Source organism: Periophthalmus magnuspinnatus, chromosome 21 (genome assembly GCF_009829125.3).
Source record: "Periophthalmus magnuspinnatus isolate fPerMag1 chromosome 21, fPerMag1.2.pri, whole genome shotgun sequence".
Lineage (NCBI taxonomy): Eukaryota > Metazoa > Chordata > Actinopteri > Gobiiformes > Gobiidae > Periophthalmus > Periophthalmus magnuspinnatus.
This window is the reverse complement of record NC_047146.1, coordinates 8,752,633-8,769,503: the sequence shown is the minus strand read 5'-3', so window position 1 is coordinate 8,769,503 and position 16,871 is coordinate 8,752,633. Positions and strand designations below refer to the sequence as shown.

Here is a 16,871-nt window from a genome sequence, read left to right as displayed (position 1 = left end):
AGTGACCAGTGTGTCTGTGCACCGCCGTGGCCTGTTGTAAGTTTGGTCGGCTTATAGGTTGAGACATGGTCAACATCAAATAATATAATCGAAAAAATAAATTGTACAATGTACATATAATCTGCAGTGACTGTTCACATGGTCAGATCTGTTTGACCTTTGTGATGTTCTGTTTTACAAGAGCTTGAGGCCTTTGTCTGGGGCATTAGGGTGTTAGTGGATTATTGAAAGGTGTTGACTCAGGTGTGTGTGGGGATTCTCCCGGTACAGACTTGGTCACTGTTCAGACCCTAGTCTCCAACGGATCTGCAACTTCTTCAAAGGCTACACTCTAGTTTTAAAGGTAGATCCACCGTCTTTGCCAGATGATCATTGGCCATACATCATGGATATTGGTGGTCTAACAACTGTGGTAGCAAATTCAGCCTACATTAATGCTCGAGGAAGTATTGATGGGTCTAACCCAGCAGCAGCGCGGGATAAGAAGTATCATGCCCGCCTCAAACTACCCCACATCACTGTGTGTGAAGACTTGAGAGACACCCTGGACTTGGCTTTTGATTCTGTATGTGTAGAACAGCCCATTGGCAAACGGCTGTTTAGAGAATTTCTTGATTCCAAACAGGAATACCATGGAGCTTGTCGGTTGTGGAAAGATCTTGAGGACTATGACATGGCAGAAGACTCGGAAAGAGTTAAAAAAGCCTCAAAGATAGTCCAGCGCTACATGGATTCTACCGCCAAGCATTACTGCCCATTTATTTCTGAGGAAGTTATAGCCAAAGTGAAAGAATCCCAAGAGGCTGCAGGTGATGATCTGTTTGCTGCTGCACTGGCTTCAACACTGGACTATCTGCGAGAGGCTCCCTACACATTCTTTTTAGAGAGTATGTACTTGAAGCGTTTTCTGCAGTGGAAGTGGCTTGAAATGCAGCCCATGGATGTAGACTGGTTCCTAGATTTCCGAGTGCTGGGCAAAGGGGGGTTCGGGGAGGTATCGGCATGTCAAATGAAAGCTACAGGGAAACTGTATGCTTGCAAAAAACTGAACAAGAAGAGACTGAAGAAGAGGAAAGGATACGAGGTGAGCAACACATGCTTCTCTGATATACATAATGTTTACTATAGTTAAATATACAGAAGAAGATATGATAGATATGGAGAAGGTATTACTATAATGTTGTGTAATTGTGAGCTGTGTGTCAGATATTCTCTGTCTTGCAATCATCTTGCCCCATACCCCTGTATTTAACAGATCTCATTGTCAGATGAGATTACTAAGGCTTGAAATTATTGTCATTGTCACGCTCATCTATAGTCTTTTAATTTTTTCTTGGGCTAGTTTGTGCAACTGACAGCTGAAATCTGCACCTAATTTTGTAGTGTCCATGTGTTTTTTTGTTCAACAGGGGGCGATGGTGGAGAAGCGCGTTCTTGAGAGGGTTCACAGTCGCTTTATTGTGTCACTGGCATATGCCTTTCAGACCAAAGAGGAACTTTGTCTGGTGATGACGATCATGAATGGTGGAGATCTCAAGTAACTTGACCTTTACTACATAAAATGGAAATACTGCATTTATTGTGCTACTCTCATTACAGTACTCTCACAGTACACACAGTAACCTACTGCTTTATGTAGTCTTACCTAATCATCATCATCATCATTATTATTATTATTATTATTATTATTATTATTATTATTATTATTATTATTATTATTATTATTATTATTATTATTATTATTATTATTATTATTATTATTATTATTATATTTGTTTGATATTTGCATCTTCAATTTGTTGAATGACTTTTTACTCGTCAGTTACAATGTGTTTGTATTTAAAGGTACCATATCTACCTGGTGGATGAGAACAACCCAGGGTTTGATGAACCTAGAGCCTGTTTTTACGCCGCTCAGATAATCCAGGGTTTAGAGCATTTACACCAGAAACAGATCATATACAGAGATCTCAAACCTGAAAATGTATTGTTAGACAATGATGGTAATTATCATTTAGACAAATTTCTTTCTGAAAATGTTTGTATTTTAACATAAAATCTTTTATTTTAGGAAATGTACGTATATCTGATTTAGGCCTAGCTGTAGAGCTGAAAGAAGGGAAGACCATGACAAAGGGCTATGCTGGCACACCTGGTAGGTTTTACATTCAGATGCAGTTTTATTATTTGCACACATCTCAAATGGTCTTTGTGTTTTGCACAGGGTATATGCCCCCAGAAATGCTGAAAGGAGAGAAGTATGACAACGCTTGTGACTACTTTTCTCTGGGTGTAACACTGTTTGAGTTTATTGCTGCTAAAAACCCATTTAGGAACAGGGGAGAGAAGGTCAGTATTTCCACAGCTTTCAGCCAAAATGCACTTGCTAAGTAAAACCTTGTATTTGTTTAGGTTGAAAAAGAGGAGATGAAAGAGCGTATGCTAACATTGGAAGTTACCTACTGTGACTTATTCAGTGATGATGCTAAAGCTCTCTGTGATGGTTTGTTGGCAAAAGAAGCTAGTAAGAGAATGGGCTTCAAAAATGGAAACTGTGATGAACTCCGTGCACATCCATTTTTTAACAATATTAATTGGAGGAAGCTGAATGCAGGTAGCCTACAGCAAAATTTAAAAAAGGCAGTATTATATTATTATGTGTGGTGCCTTATTAAAACATTTTCTCTTGCATCTTCAGGCATCCTGCCTCCTCCTTTTGTACCGGATTCCAGAGTGGTGTATGCTAAAAGTCTGGATGACGTTGGGGTTTTTTCCTCTGTGAAAGGAGTTGCCCTGGAAGATGTTGACAAGACCTTTTTTGATGAATTTTCAACAGGCAATATATCCATCCCATGGCAGGAAGAGATGATTGAGATGGGCATTTACGGAGAGCTGAATGTTTGGGGTCCAGATGGAACAGTTCCTAATGACCTCCGTAGAGAGTCCATTTTAGAGCAACCAAAGTCTTCCACATGTTGCATGTCCTAAACTAATTTTGCCACACAAAAAGTAAAAAAAAGTTCCTCAATCAAAACACAGTGAGCCACGCATCCTCCGTGACTTATCTTATAGGCCTTCTTTAATATCTAGTGTTAAAGGTACAATATATAACTTTTCTGGTGGGAAGACCACCACCTGCCTGCCTCCATTGCATTGAGATGTTATTGCTTTGCCTGGAATATTCCACAATTTAGCATTAAACCTGCTCATCTTCAGGTAAATGAACAGATGCCACCACAGCAATAAAAACTCTTGTTATTTAATAAATGAAAGATAGATAGGTTTAATGCCACACTATGGAACATTCCAGGCAAAGCAATATAACTCTGTGGAAACAACCGGGTGGGGGATCCCCTTTCAGAAAAGCTGTTCACCTTTAGGCTTTGTACTTCTATTCATTTTTTAAAACATTTTGTCATTGGTTTTACAGCAAACATGTCCTCTGATACGCACTCAAAACCTTTCCAGCATCATTTATATTTTCAATGTACATGTCAATACAGTTTATAGAAAATGCATTAATTATTTTATTTATTGATGTTATACAAATGTTAGACAAATATGAACAAAGTTCATTATCACCATATGATCAAACACTTTTGGAATGTCAAGCAGAATTATAAAGAATAATACAAAGTGTGACTGTTTGAATGTTTCTAATTACTTATTTTCAATATTTTGTGAACCATTTAAACCACAGATAAAATGTTCTGTCACTTTGCTGTGGCCATATATATCCTGACTTCTTCCTGTGGGAGCTCGCACAGCAACGTTGTGTTAAAATTTCCTTTGAATCTCTCTGTGAACCTCAGGTCGGACTGAAAACGGATCTTGTTGGCCCAAAGCAGAGTAGTGCCACTGCCCGGTCTGCAGAAGTGGTGCATGGTTTTCAGCAGTTCCTCCAAACATTCATGGTGGTAGACCACATCTGCTGCCAGCACGTAGTCGTAGTGGAATGGTGGATGGGGAAAGTCTCTGTCCAGATCAAGGCCCCAGGTCAGAGGAGCCACCTGAGGAGTGTACCGTGAGCGACCCTTTGTGTTTCTCAAAAGGTTAAATGTCAGATTGGACAAAATGTCTGGCTTGTCAGTTGCAGTCACCCAGGCACCTAAGATAATAAAACTGCTTAATGCAAGTCATTTTTATATTTTAACTACTAACACAATACATACAGTGTTTAGGTAGGCCTATGCTGAAATCTTGCATACAATACTTTGTTAATGTTTGACAAATAATTTTCACCACAAAACATATCTTACCTAACAGACTGGCCACAATGGAAAGCAGCCCTGTCCCGGCACCGATCTCTAGCACTGCTTTATCCATAAGGTTGACTTGTTGTTGGTTATTCTCCAAAAAATGGCACAAAGCAACACACTATAAACAAATTCCAGTTAAAACATCTACAAAAGATAAAGCGTTTTACTATTCAACCATTGGCTACACTTACCCCAGGCCATATCAAAGCACCATATGTATCTATAGACTCTCTGATGCTGATGTCATGTCCCACAAAGCAGAAGGACTCTTTCCCCAGTGAGTAAAAGACAGTGGGCTCCCAATTGTTCCTGCGGTCCAGAGCCTCCACTGCCATAAGTTTTTGGTCTGATGAACACACAACCTCTTACAATACTGTACGCCCCTTAAAAGAAATACTGCAGACTGATATGGTATACCCTCATCAGCCATCTTCTGCTCCACTTGATGCTTTCTGTCCTGTGGGGTCTGTTTTTTTGGTAGTGTTTCCATCATCTATAAACAATATTAAGAATATAATTACTGATCACACGTTGTAATGCTATAATTGTTCTCAAACTTTGGGAGTTATACCACAGATGCTGGTAACTCCTTTGATGAAAAAATGCTGAGCTCAAAATATTGGCGCAGAAACGTAAATCTTTTACAGAAAAAAAGGTGAGTACAACCTTAAGAGTGTTTGTTCTATGGCTATTTCAGGGGTTGCTTTGTTGATTCTTAATTGTAAACCTAGAGTATAGGAACAGTCAGTGATACAAAACAACTGATGTATTTAAGAAGCTTAAACAGTTACCTACCTGTAATGTGGTTAACTCTTGCTTGCTTTCCTCTTGGTGTGTGCCATTGGCTGTTATGTGGTCATGTTTATAGATGCACTGTTGTTCATGACACACCCCTTGGGGCCCCATGTCCAAACAGAAATACCTTAACTCAATTATGTATGTCAGTGTATCCGGTACAATGTATAGAGTTCATCTAATAATATAACACAGGCAGATGTAGGACTGAGACATCTTTTCTGAGCTCTGTACTTTAAGACTTTTTAAGAGGCTCGGATGTGAGTGAGGAGATTTGTATTTTAAGTTAATTTTTTATATTGATTTGTTTGCCACTTTTCTATTTATTATGGTGTATTGTCTGGCTGGTAAACATCTCATTTGTCATAGTCAGTTCCATATGATGCACACTTGACACGTTTGAGTTTTCTAGTCTTTGAAGTTGGGGTAGTTGTGACTTCATTTGGTATTTTAATCTGTAACAATTCATTTTCACAGAGTTTCTGCTATTTAGTGTTTTATTGTTTCAAATTATAGCTCAATGTGCAAACCTTGAACTAACACACTAAGGCTTCAAGGTTTTTAGGTGTTTAGAGAATAATAACTCAATAATTTACATTCTTTGCCATTTATTCTGTGCAGATTTAATTTCATTTAACTATTATGGGTCCTGACAGGACACTCATGTATTAGTGATACCACAAAGAGTGCACAGTACTGCTACATTTGTGTCCTATAAAAGGATAATAGACATAGCTGACATTCTGTTTTGCACAGCAGGCCATATCCAATGCAAACATTTTATGACTGACCATGGAGACAGAGGCCTTTGATGGTCGTGGGATTATACAGACATGCCTCCAGAGCTGAGCCCAGAGAATTCAGCTCTACAAATGGAAGCAACAGATAATGCCAATATACATTGTTGTAGGCCCCAAAAACATAATAAAGCAAAATGTAAGAAACCCACAAACGTAATAACAATTCTCCATCACAAACATAATAACCAAATGTGCCACAGAGTAACACCTGTTACATTTGTGGGAGTTCATTATGTTTGTGGTGCAAACATGTTGTCCTGCCAACATAATACAGTGTTAAGTGGTGAACTATGTATTCATTTATCTGACGGTATTATGGTGCTTATCCACTGAACCAGTTGACAGTTTGATCCATACTACAACTGTAATATATAAACTACTAATATTACTGTCCAAAAATGTAACTAAATTACTCTTGAGTTATGTCTTGTCCTTAGATCTGTATTAGACCTCACTCTGTATTGTCATTGTGGAATTCGCTGCCTATTAAACTGTCCATATTTCATTGTTTAAGGGAATTTAGGCTTGGACTCTCACCCACAGTCTGAGAAGCATATTACTCTAAAACAGAGTATGTGAAGTGTTCAGAGAGTTGACGGCCAGGCTCCTCCCATCTATTTACATTAGGCCACAGCTAGAGGAACAGCTAGTATAAGTCAGCAGCATGACACTGACATCAGAATCCTTCAGATATTCAGAGCAGCTGGACGTGCAGCGACTTAGCCCAACAGATAAAGAATCTATTTTCCAATAATAGTGGATGGTTCATGGCTGACCCTTGCTCACCTTAATTTTGCTCAGTGAGCTGTGGTGTTGTCATGATACTAAAATTTCAAAATTGATTTCAATACTAAAGAAAAGGCTTGATACTTGATATCAAACTCAATACCACAATAATGAAAAACAAACAAAAACACTTGAATGTGATTTTCAGCACAAATAACAGTGCTGCAGTCACCAAGTGGTTCTGCTGTTGATAAAGATTGTTCAAGAAAGATCAAAGTTAAATGACTGTCTATTTTCGATGCTGGTTTTAGTATCGATTAGTATCTGATTTTACAATACTCACCATGCTGTGAAAGACTTTTTTTGGAAGTGAGTTTCAGGATTATAAGTTAAGTAAGACCTAACTCCCTTTTATTTATTCATACATTTACATTTGTAAGTTCATTGTAAAACATTTCATTAAAAGAGTTTTTGTTTTAACAATCAGAACATTTCACGTGATTTCTTCCAAAGGCAGAACGATCTGGAACCTGGAGCATGTCAGAATAGCACATTCTCCATGTTCTCTCACTGATGTTGACATTAGACCCACAGAAATGTTTTTGAGATAAAGAATCATGTAAAAGTTAAAACAGTTTTTCAGGATGTGGAAAAAAAATCCAGTAGTTCAGAAGGTAAATTGTTAGCGTAAGAAAATATTACTTAACTGGTCTGTCTTATTATACTAGAATAAGTCGTCTAGACTAGTTTGTTTTAGAACATAAACGTGTGATGATTAGTAAGATTTTAAAGTATTCACCTCACTAAACAGGGCATATCTTCAAATACAAATACTTCGATCTGAAATATGTATGGTCTAAATATAACATTTGTTACCCCTTCAATTTACTCCAAAGCATTTGGACCTATATTAAAAATAGACTGGAAATGCACACTGGTGCCTGATCTCCTAAATCCAGGCGAAGTCACCTTTCCGGGTAAAAGAACAATAGTCAGTCTTATGGGCTCACACAGGTCCAGAGTATGTTTTTAAAGCACTAGATTACTGGTTACATGCTGTGCCTATGTGTTTGTTGTGGGTGGATTTAATATGCATGTGTTGTGTTGCGTGTACATGGAACAGGCAGAAATGATAATAGAGGGATAAAGAGCTACTAGTTGTCACTACTGAGTTGATAATCCTCACCTTCATGTTCAGAGGTCATGGAAAGGTTGTGTATGCCAGTGGAAAATGTAATTCCCTCCCACATGAGTCCCATAAGGATTTACAGTAGTGGCATGTGTAGTACCAATGTGTCAGTGGAGCCATTAATAAGTGTTAAGCCCCTGCTATTTAGATGCAAGGTGTAAACTGGTATACAATAGATCCAGCTGCTTCAAGACAAAAGATATTAATCAAATGTACCAGAATATAATGAAGTGGAGGTTATGATATAGTGTGAATGGACCTGCGGGTGAGGCTATGTATTTGTAGATGCAATTCAAAGACAAATTGATATGAACTACTACTGATTGAGACACAGGTGCACACAGGTCTGCGTCTCCTTCTCATTGGTTAAAAGAACTAGGTAGATTAAAACTAAAAATAATGTACAGGGGCTAATGATAGGCCAATATAATAAACAGAAAGCAAAAAAATAACACATCAAATGTATTAGAATCAAAGCATGTGTTTTCATTTGCATGCAATAAGTTTACATGTTATGATCAATCAACGTGAGAAACAATAGTGGGCAACATAAAACATCTATAAAGACATTTAGCCTAGTGATAAGGGTAAGAGCAAATAAAAGCCTGGGGTTCCCAACAGGTGAAGTCGTTGAACTTTCCTGAAAAACACAAAAAGTAAACAACAGATTTGCAACAGATTTGAATATTTGTAAAAAAAAGTGTTCTTGATGAGACAGACCTGATGCCAGCACTTCAATGCAGTCCTCTAAATTGGATGTATTGTTTGGCTCGCCCCACAGCCAATCAGCATAGAGCCAGTGAGACCCATCCAACCACACAAAACGTCCAGTCTGACACAGTAGGTACAATTAGTAAGAAGGATCGCCAGTGTTTTAACTTTTTATTTCTATTGTTTTAACTTTGTTTGTTTAAATGTGCTAATTATCACTTATGTTATTATGGATTATATATACAGTCTATCCTTGTTATTGATAGGCCAATCTACTTACATCCAAGAAGCGAATCCCACCAACCCACGTTCTTCGAGTGCCCCCATTTTGCCTCATCAGGTTCATCATCTCATTGTGAATATTTGGGCTTGTGATAGCAGCTAAGTGGCCATCAGGGAAAGTTTCTTGGCAAAAGTACTGTAAAAAAAAAAAAAAAAAAAAAAGTCAAACATAATATAGTGCGCTCTACTAGTTACATCTGACTGTATAAATCCTAATAATGTTACCTCTGCGTCTGCGGCTTTCTTGGGGTTTGTGAAAAATTGGAAACACTTCCCTTCAAGCACAACACCAGGGCAAGAGCGCCGCCCTATGGATAAAAGGTTAGGTTACACTATTAAACACAGTGCAGAGGCAGAAGAAATTCCCAAGTTTTAAAGGCGCACTGACTGTATCACCTCCAGTCTCTCTCTCTAAAACCTTCAAATCAGGCTAGAAATCCAGGGGTAATATTGGACTCAGACTTGAATTTTAACAGCCACATCAAATCAATAACATCTGCAGCTTTTTACAATCTAAAAACATTTTAAAAATCTAAGATATACTGTCAAAACCAGACTTAGAGAGACTTATCCATGCATTTGTCTCCAGTAGGTTAGACTACTGTAACGGCCTGCTCACTGGCCTCTCCAAATGAGCCTTAAGACAGCTGCAGTACATCCAGAACACTGCTGCTCGGGCCCTGACTAAAAACAGGAAGTACGAGCACATGCGTCCTGTGCTCAGGTCTCTGCACTGGCTCCTGTGGCTCAGAGAATAGACTTTAAAGCAGCTCTGCTTGTGAACAAGTCTCTCTGTGGCCTAACACCAAAGTACATTTCCCACATGTTAGTGCCATATGAACAATCTCGCACTCTGAGGACTCCAGGGACCGGCCTCCTGCTGGTGTCCAGAGTCAGGACTAAACATGGAGAATCAGTGTTTCAGTTTTATGCAGTTGAAACCTGGTACAATCTTCCTGAAGATGTGAGACAGGCCTCTACTTTGACAATGTTTAAATCCAGGCTCAAAACAGTTCTGTTTAGCTGTGCACATGACTGAAAGGGTTTTATTCTGAACTTTTCTCCTTTAATGTTATTTTTAGGATGATTATTTGTGATTATTTATGTTTTGATTTGTTGTATTTAATGCCTTTCTTATTCTGTAAAGCACTTTGAATTACCTTATGAATGAATTGTGTTTATAACTTTACTGGTGGGGGTGCATAACCTGCTTGCCTCAATAATATGACATAACGTCACCCGGAATATTCCATTGTATGGCATTAAACTTCTGAAAACCTATATCCCAACCATTCTATATTTGATACCAAGGTAAAAACTAAATGAACATTTAACTCATTAAAAGTGTTGGCCTGTTATAAGTCTCCATTACTTGTTCATTCATGTAGATTTGATTGTTAAAATGTTATTACCCTGCACCACTTGCTCCTCAGAGGGCAGCATTTCTAACTGTTCAATCAACATAGGGCCTTCTTCCATGGCTACAGCTTGTGGTACATTTTGCTTTTTCATAAACTGATGTCCACTGCCTTCAGACTCCAAGAACATTGATGTGTCTTCATACACAGCATTGTCCATATAAGAAGGGTGTAACAGGCCGTCCTGTTGCATTTCCTCATCGGTCAGTGGCTCCAGCTCCATCATTGGCTGCTCTAAGTTGTATTTTGTTTCTTTTGGACTTTCTCTGTGCAGCTCTTGGTTGGGTTTATTTTGATTTTGTTTGACCACAGTCTCAATAATCTCTGCTGTTTGCTCCAGATCGCCTCCCACACCTCCATTCTCTGTAAATTCATTAAGCCCAGACTTTAAATTGGCTCCTTCAATTGGTGCGTAATTTTTCTCTCGTTCTATTTCCTTCTTGTCTCCACTTAAATCAGTCTTAGTTAATGATCCCTCAGTAGATTCACTTCGGACATGCTCTTCCTGGTCACTTAAAGGCATTTGTCCCTTTATATCTGGATGTGAGTCAGACACTTGGAGATCTTTGCTCAGTCCAGGTTGTGGTGCAGGGTTTTCCACCATCACATGGCCCTGCACTGGCAACAGATCACCCACCAGAGGGCGCTGGTCTGCTTCTGGAAGAGGAGCTTGTGCCTCTTTTTTCTCAAATGGCAATCCCAAAGCAACTGCAAAAAGAAAGTGACAGTCAACAATGCTGCTAGAATTTAAGTAGGAGTCACTTAAATCATGCCTTAATCCTGTTTGTATTAAATAAAGTCATGTATATCCCACGTATAGAAGTCTAAATTATGAAGAGTCTGTGCCAGTAATACAATACAATATAAAATGCATTGGCTCTTTTCAGATTAATAGTAGATAATATAATTTTGTTAGAGTTCTATTGTAATCTTTAATCATGAATAAATACCTGCCAGGGCCATAGAAAGCAATGCAAGTGTCCTCATTGTGGGTCAGTGAAGCCTCGTTAAATCCAATGAAGCTCCTACCACAGTTTTATTTGAGTGTTAACCGCTTGCCTTATATTTACTATCCTTATCTGAAGCTATTGGTTTAATTCCTTGTGAGTTAATGTTTATCAGACCTTCCAGTGAAACATATTTCCTTTTTCCTGTTGACACTTTCATGATAGGAGCAGTTAAAAAAATGCATTATCAACATGAGTCATGAGCTTTTCTGCAGGCTTTGCTCCAGGTTGGCATTGAAGGAGATGAAATTAAGAGGACACTTTTCTCTGTACTTACCTTAGACCTAATGTGTGACCTGTAGCCAAAACCCACTGAGTGATTTAAAGCCCAAACACTCCAAACAGCTCCTTAACTGTTGGGGTCCTTGTATGTGGGTGTATGGTTCGTATTGTGGCCCAGTTGTGCTGTGACTGACGTGTAAAGTGTATGTTAGATGACATTAGGCCTACACGAGCACAGCAGCTGAGGTAGTGGATGGAGAACAGGTGCTGCTGAGGGTTACAGAGCCTGTGTGTGCTCGTGTGCACGTGTCTGCGGCTCTCTGTGCGCACCAACTGTGAGCACGTGCGCACAGGAGCGCTCTCTGACAATGTGCTGTTGTGTGCTGCTCTAGTGCCCAGAAACCCAATATCCAAGGCCACAGTAGCGGGGCCGCAGCTGTCCCATCTCTGCACCTCTGATTACAACTGTCCACCCTGAACTTTAACCCAGCTCTGGTTTGCAGTTAAACAAATAATCATCTTTGCTAAATTATTGTCTGAACAGGTTGAATTCTGGTTTGAGCTAATAGTTACTGTGCTTATTATTTTCCTCTAAAATGTTTTATTTTATTTTTTTCATTTAGCAATTTTAACCCCAAACGCGCTTAATGGGTTCAGTGGGTTGAGGCACATAAATAAATAATGTGCAGTGATAACAGTTTTCATATACCTAAGCCTGTCTGTTATGATTTTCAACTGTTGTCAGTTTTGAGGTCAGTTTTTTTTTTTTTTTTTTTTTTTTTGCAAAGCTCCTTCTCAGGGCTGGATCTAGTGTGTGCGCGCGCGCCCCCGCGGCAGATGTAACGTGAAGACCCTGCAAAGTTTGGAGAAGTCCTTCATCCAGACTTTACCCACTCCTCAGACCGAAGTGCACCGCTGTCTCGGGACACAAATCTGTTCACTATGGAGATGCTGCCACTGCCTCTTTTCGTCATCCTGCTCTTTTGTAAGACTTCTCTTTTTAGTTGCTTAATTGGCCTAAATGCAATTAGTAGAAATATTGTAGCTATCTGTAGTTTGTTAAAAGAGTGGTTCAGGTCATTTTTCGTGACAAACTTGGTTTATGCTCCAAACTTAAAAATAATATGCGTTTATAATGTTTTTTTTATTTTTTTTATTTCATTTTCTATTAGAACAGTGTTAAAGCAATGTGCAGCTTCATGCAGGTTAACACAAACTGAACAAGTGGCCTAATGTGATTATGCAGAAACATGTGCTGTGAACTGTAGGCTATGATACTGACAGGTGATTTGGAGCGTTTAGCCTGTTCCCTGTTAGCCTGTGAGGTGATGGTGGTTTGGTGTGTTTTAGTCTGGTCTTTAGTCTGTTTCCTGTGAGGTGATGGTGGTTTGGTGTGTTTTAGTCTGGTCTTTAGTCGGTTTCCTGTGAGGTGATGGTGATTTGGTGTGTCTTAGTCTGTTTCCTGTGAGGTGATTTGGTGCGCTGTGGTGATGGACTACTCTTGGGTAGCCGTATAATTGATTGGCGTGGCAAATGCAGTGTTTATGTTTAGGCTGCTCTGATGGCGTTTGAACGGGAGATAGAGCAGATCTAGACAGGATTCTGCTAGATCCCAGCGTTTCATTTTGTAGATAGCCCCCTCATGACCCCTGTGGTAATTAGACGGAGATTTAAAGGCCACTTTTTATCTCTGAAACACGCATTTGATGTTAAGTTTATTCTCCAAACAATCTTTACGTCTGTAGTTACATCACTGCATCCTTATGTTTTGATCTTTGTTATATTTACACAAGAGGATCTCGATGTTTTCTTCTTTTGTCACAATCTGACCAATCAGACCATTTCTAAACATCTGCAGCCTTTATAACTGTGGTATATGTGGAACAATAACATCACAGATCTGGGAAATATTCAGTCATTATTATTTCTTGAAGAAAAACTCAAGGCGTTATACCTTTAAATGATATCTGTAAAAACTTAAAATAATGTTAATTCATTCTTGGTTTTGATTGAGAGCACCTTATGTGTGGATCCTACAGGTGGAAGTCTTTAGTTTGGAGAGTTATATTTGATGAATTAATTTATTGAGTACTTTAGTGTTTATAATGTAAAATGTGCTGAGTGCCGACTTGGTCAGAGGAGTGATCAGTGTGTGTCATGATGACAGTGGTGCCAGCTGAGGAGGATAAGGTTACTACAGTCGCAAAGATCGACTATGTTTGCAAAAAGAATTGACAAGAATATATACTTAAAACTGCACATTTGTGCGTTATTGTATATTTTGGATCTCCTAACCTATAAATTAAAATACAGGATTCTGTGCTTTACTGCTTGGCATTGTTTTGTTGTGTCTGTGATTGAGCGAGGGACAGACCCTTGGAGGAGGTTATCTGGTCGGAGTTGAACGCCTTGTCAGAGACTCATCCGTCTTTCCCACATTCCTCTGCTGCGCCTGGCACCACCAGGGTCTATGTTATAGGCTCCATGTTACTGTGAGACAGGGGAAAAGAACTGTCCTTTTTCATTAGCAGTCAGTCAATGTCGTTTAAGTGCTGTGTTTTCTTTCCTACAGGTCCTGCTTGTTTTTCAGTGACAGTCAGCAGCAGTAAACCCAGTGTAGAGGTGCATGAGCACACTGGTGAGATCATACAGCCGCTCACACCCACTGCTCTAAAGGAAAACATGCAAAAGTGATATTGGTGCTTTCAGATGCTGTGCTGTCCTGTGAGTTCAGGACAGAGAAGGACCAGAACCCTCGCATTGAGTGGAAGAAAAAAGGAAAAGGCGTCACATTTGTGTACTTCAACAATAAGTTTACCAGTAAGATGTTTTACATGATTTTATTAGAGCAAATGTTTGAAATAATGTCTGATTTACTTTCACTTTCTCCTTAAGATTCTTATGCATCACGGGCAAAGATTGAGGGTGCCACTCTCACCATCCACTCCGTGACTCAGAAGGACTCGGGGGACTACCGCTGTGAGGTCACTGCCAGTGAGGACCATGTGAACCTCGGGGAGGCTACAGTCAGCCTCAATGTTTTAGGTACAGTCATTGTATATCGTATATGCTCGTTCTAGCTAACATTTCCTTTCAACATATACAACAGTTATCTAGCTTGAAACCACACATTTTCCATATTCACCCTTAATCATTGGGCTCTGTTAACAGTGCCTCCTCATATCCCATCCTGTGAAGTGCCCAGTCCAGTGTTTGTGGGCTCCAGCCTGGAGCTCCTGTGTAAGGACAAGCTGAGCGTGCCTCCTGCCACTTACCGCTGGTACAAGGACAACAGGGGCCTGACAGCTACACAGGACACCCCTTACAACATAGACCCCAGCAAAGGCACACTGGTCAGTGAAACATGGACACATAGACCGGTTTTGTTTTGCATCCACTGACCTATTGTTTTGTTTGGAGCAGAAGTTTAAAAGTGTCTCCAAACTCGACGCAGGGATGTATCGCTGTGAGTCCTCCAACAATGCAGGGGCGCCCAAGAGCTGTGTGGCACAACAACTCAAAATAATTGACTGTAAGTATTAAGGCCTGGGTACATTCTGAGGCAGTGCCCTTTAACCTCATGGATTTACTGTTGCATGTTTTGATGTTTTTGTGCAGATCCGTTGAACCTGAGCATCCTGATCGCAGGGGCCGCTGGTCTGGTGGCTCTGTTTATCTTCTGTTGTGTGTGCGTGTGCCTGTGTCGCCGCAGAGGATGTTGTGGAAGTGAGTTTTTACTGTACGGACTTCAAACCAATAGCAGTCATGTATGTGTAAGAACCTACAGGGCAACATATTAGTTCTAATTCAAGCATTTAGGTTACATCTCACAGTCAGTATTTCACAGAACACACTCTTCACCTTAATCCGAAAGTAGCTGTGGGCGCCGCCATCATCATTCGGGTTGTATTATTTTATTATTATCCTAGAGAATTGGTGTATTGTTGACTTATTGTTGTACATAAATATTTGACCCAACTCACCCTTCTTCATATAATATTTTAGCAACGAAGCTTTTCCCAAATTCACCATTGAAAGAAATGGGATTCCCACTTAAACAGAAGTGCCACCACAAAGAAAGCACGGTTTAGTTACATTTATGGAAAAAGTGGGTCAATATAATCAAAAATTTTATAAGCCCAATATTACTGTTGTGAAACTTATATATTTGTTCATTGCCATAACTTTATACCTGTTTTTTTTCTGGTCCATTCCACAGAAAATAAGAAAACAAAAAGGTGAGTGTTTGTCTCTCCACGTCGCCTCTTGCTTCATTTCTATTCTCCTATTGAACTGTCACATTGTCTTTCAGCCCGTCCCCGTACAGCCCCCCTCCTCCTCCCACCCGCAACGTGAGTGATCAAAGCCACTGTTATCATGCTGACCTTGTTATGATTGCTGCTATGAAACCGGCTCACCATTAGCTCGTTTTGATAAGTCGTTGATAACTCCAGTCGGTAATTACAGGAAGTAGTTCATAGACTTTTCTTTCCTCTTCTCACAGCTCAAGACATACAAGCCGACTCAGTCTTTTATGATCTGAAAAACGACCCCTGGATGTCAGATGGACACTTTGTGAGAGCCGCACTGAAAACTTTGTCTCATAAGAGTGGATTGGTGGATTTGGAAAGCAAGATTTTTAAATTGTACTTTACAATGTATGTGTTGACTGTGTTACCTTATGAAGTGTGTCTGTATATAATCTATTTTCTAGTTATTTTCTTATACTTGATTGTGGTGTTTTTAAGCTCTTTACTGTTCTCTTCACAGATAAACTGTTTCTGCCCTTACCAATGAAACATTCTTCTCTTGTAATTATGATTTATTTATATTCTCATTCCACTATTGAGCTATGAAGAACAAACTTTTTATCAGGTATCTGTAAAAGGGCATTTAAAGTTAGGGCAGTTATTACGCTCCACCTAACAGTGAATAAGACCTTTTATGTTGTTAAAGTTTTATATATTTTTACACACCTGCCATTGCTTTAATATGTTTGTTTTAGACACAACAATTTTGGATTATGTAAATTTGACTCATTTTCAGTAAAAGAAAATTGAACAGGTGTCTTCACACTGAATGTTGCTGAGCCGAAACTTCAATAAAATAATATACATTTGACTACTTTGCTTTACTCTTATTTTCAGTCTTATAGTTCTTCTTCCCCCCTGAAAGAGTAAAAGCACAACTTAGTGACCAAGATCAGACTGGTAGACGCTGTCCTAATCTAATTATAAAACGTTTCTATTACAAACTTGAGCGTCAGTGTGTGACGTTTGGGGATGTGAGGTGACTGGGGGTGGGACTCTCTGCTTCTTTTCTGTCTGAAAAAGCCAGTCTAACTCTGCTTATGGCCAGATATTTCTTTCGAGTGAAAACTAGTGATGTGCCAAAAGGTTTGTGAGAGTTCATTAATTAGTGCACTTTTAGTTTGCCATGAATTTATATGAATGTTTTCAAAA

General features: G+C 39.3%; 4 protein-coding genes across 4 annotated transcripts; 2 read left to right on the top strand and 2 right to left on the bottom strand.

The window, feature by feature from the left end:
* The first annotated feature begins 180 nt into the window (after positions 1 to 180).
* LOC117389451 (rhodopsin kinase GRK1-like) lies at positions 181 to 4,108 on the top strand. Its single transcript, XM_033987129.2, has 7 exons — positions 181 to 1,084; positions 1,410 to 1,537; positions 1,846 to 2,003; positions 2,072 to 2,155; positions 2,225 to 2,349; positions 2,413 to 2,614; positions 2,699 to 4,108. Exons 1-7 carry the CDS (start codon positions 386 to 388, stop codon positions 2,986 to 2,988), a joined length of 1,686 nt encoding a protein of 561 aa, XP_033843020.1. The 5' UTR covers positions 181 to 385; the 3' UTR covers positions 2,989 to 4,108.
* On the bottom strand, positions 3,659 to 5,165 carry mettl21cb (methyltransferase 21C, AARS1 lysine b). Its single transcript, XM_033987213.2, has 5 exons — positions 5,055 to 5,165; positions 4,677 to 4,752; positions 4,451 to 4,605; positions 4,260 to 4,377; positions 3,659 to 4,108 (listed from the first exon to the last, which is right to left on the bottom strand). Exons 1-5 carry the CDS (start codon positions 5,163 to 5,165, stop codon positions 3,714 to 3,716), a joined length of 855 nt encoding a protein of 284 aa, XP_033843104.1. The 3' UTR covers positions 3,659 to 3,713.
* A 2,080-nt stretch (positions 5,166 to 7,245) lies between these two features.
* si:ch211-160b11.4 (low affinity immunoglobulin epsilon Fc receptor) lies at positions 7,246 to 11,227 on the bottom strand. The gene is made up of 6 exons (XM_033987132.2): positions 11,131 to 11,227; positions 10,175 to 10,888; positions 8,988 to 9,070; positions 8,761 to 8,898; positions 8,490 to 8,601; positions 7,246 to 8,409 (listed from the first exon to the last, which is right to left on the bottom strand). Exons 1-6 carry the CDS (start codon positions 11,165 to 11,167, stop codon positions 8,345 to 8,347), a joined length of 1,149 nt encoding a protein of 382 aa, XP_033843023.1. The 5' UTR covers positions 11,168 to 11,227; the 3' UTR covers positions 7,246 to 8,344.
* Positions 11,228 to 12,270: 1,043 nt separating this feature from the next.
* Positions 12,271 to 16,517, top strand: jam2b (junctional adhesion molecule 2b). Its single transcript, XM_033987212.2, has 10 exons — positions 12,271 to 12,394; positions 13,982 to 14,047; positions 14,119 to 14,229; positions 14,305 to 14,454; positions 14,581 to 14,762; positions 14,833 to 14,941; positions 15,028 to 15,135; positions 15,629 to 15,647; positions 15,722 to 15,761; positions 15,914 to 16,517. Exons 1-10 carry the CDS (start codon positions 12,352 to 12,354, stop codon positions 15,950 to 15,952), a joined length of 867 nt encoding a protein of 288 aa, XP_033843103.2. The 5' UTR covers positions 12,271 to 12,351; the 3' UTR covers positions 15,953 to 16,517.
* The last annotated feature ends 354 nt before the right edge of the window (positions 16,518 to 16,871 follow it).

Coding starts and splice junctions, on each gene's coding strand:
- LOC117389451 (XM_033987129.2), top strand. CDS start 386: ATGGATATTGGTGGTCTAACAACTGTGGTAGCAAATTCAGCCTACATT. Junction 1,538..1,845: donor ATGAATGGTGGAGATCTCAA/GTAACTTGACCT, acceptor TTGTATTTAAAG/GTACCATATCTACCTGGTGG. Junction 2,004..2,071: donor TGTATTGTTAGACAATGATG/GTAATTATCATT, acceptor CTTTTATTTTAG/GAAATGTACGTATATCTGAT.
- mettl21cb (XM_033987213.2), bottom strand. CDS start 5,165: ATGGGGCCCCAAGGGGTGTGTCATGAACAACAGTGCATCTATAAACAT. Junction 4,378..4,450: donor GTGCTTTGATATGGCCTGGG/GTAAGTGTAGCC, acceptor ATTTGTTTATAG/TGTGTTGCTTTGTGCCATTT. Junction 4,109..4,259: donor CATTGTGGCCAGTCTGTTAG/GTAAGATATGTT, acceptor TTATTATCTTAG/GTGCCTGGGTGACTGCAACT.
- si:ch211-160b11.4 (XM_033987132.2), bottom strand. CDS start 11,167: ATGAGGACACTTGCATTGCTTTCTATGGCCCTGGCAG. Junction 10,889..11,130: donor GCTTTCTATGGCCCTGGCAG/GTATTTATTCAT, acceptor TTCTTTTTGCAG/TTGCTTTGGGATTGCCATTT. Junction 9,071..10,174: donor TGAGGAGCAAGTGGTGCAGG/GTAATAACATTT, acceptor TTTTATCCATAG/GGCGGCGCTCTTGCCCTGGT.
- jam2b (XM_033987212.2), top strand. CDS start 12,352: ATGGAGATGCTGCCACTGCCTCTTTTCGTCATCCTGCTCTTTT. Junction 12,395..13,981: donor TTTCGTCATCCTGCTCTTTT/GTAAGACTTCTC, acceptor TCTTTCCTACAG/GTCCTGCTTGTTTTTCAGTG. Junction 14,455..14,580: donor AGTCAGCCTCAATGTTTTAG/GTACAGTCATTG, acceptor CTCTGTTAACAG/TGCCTCCTCATATCCCATCC.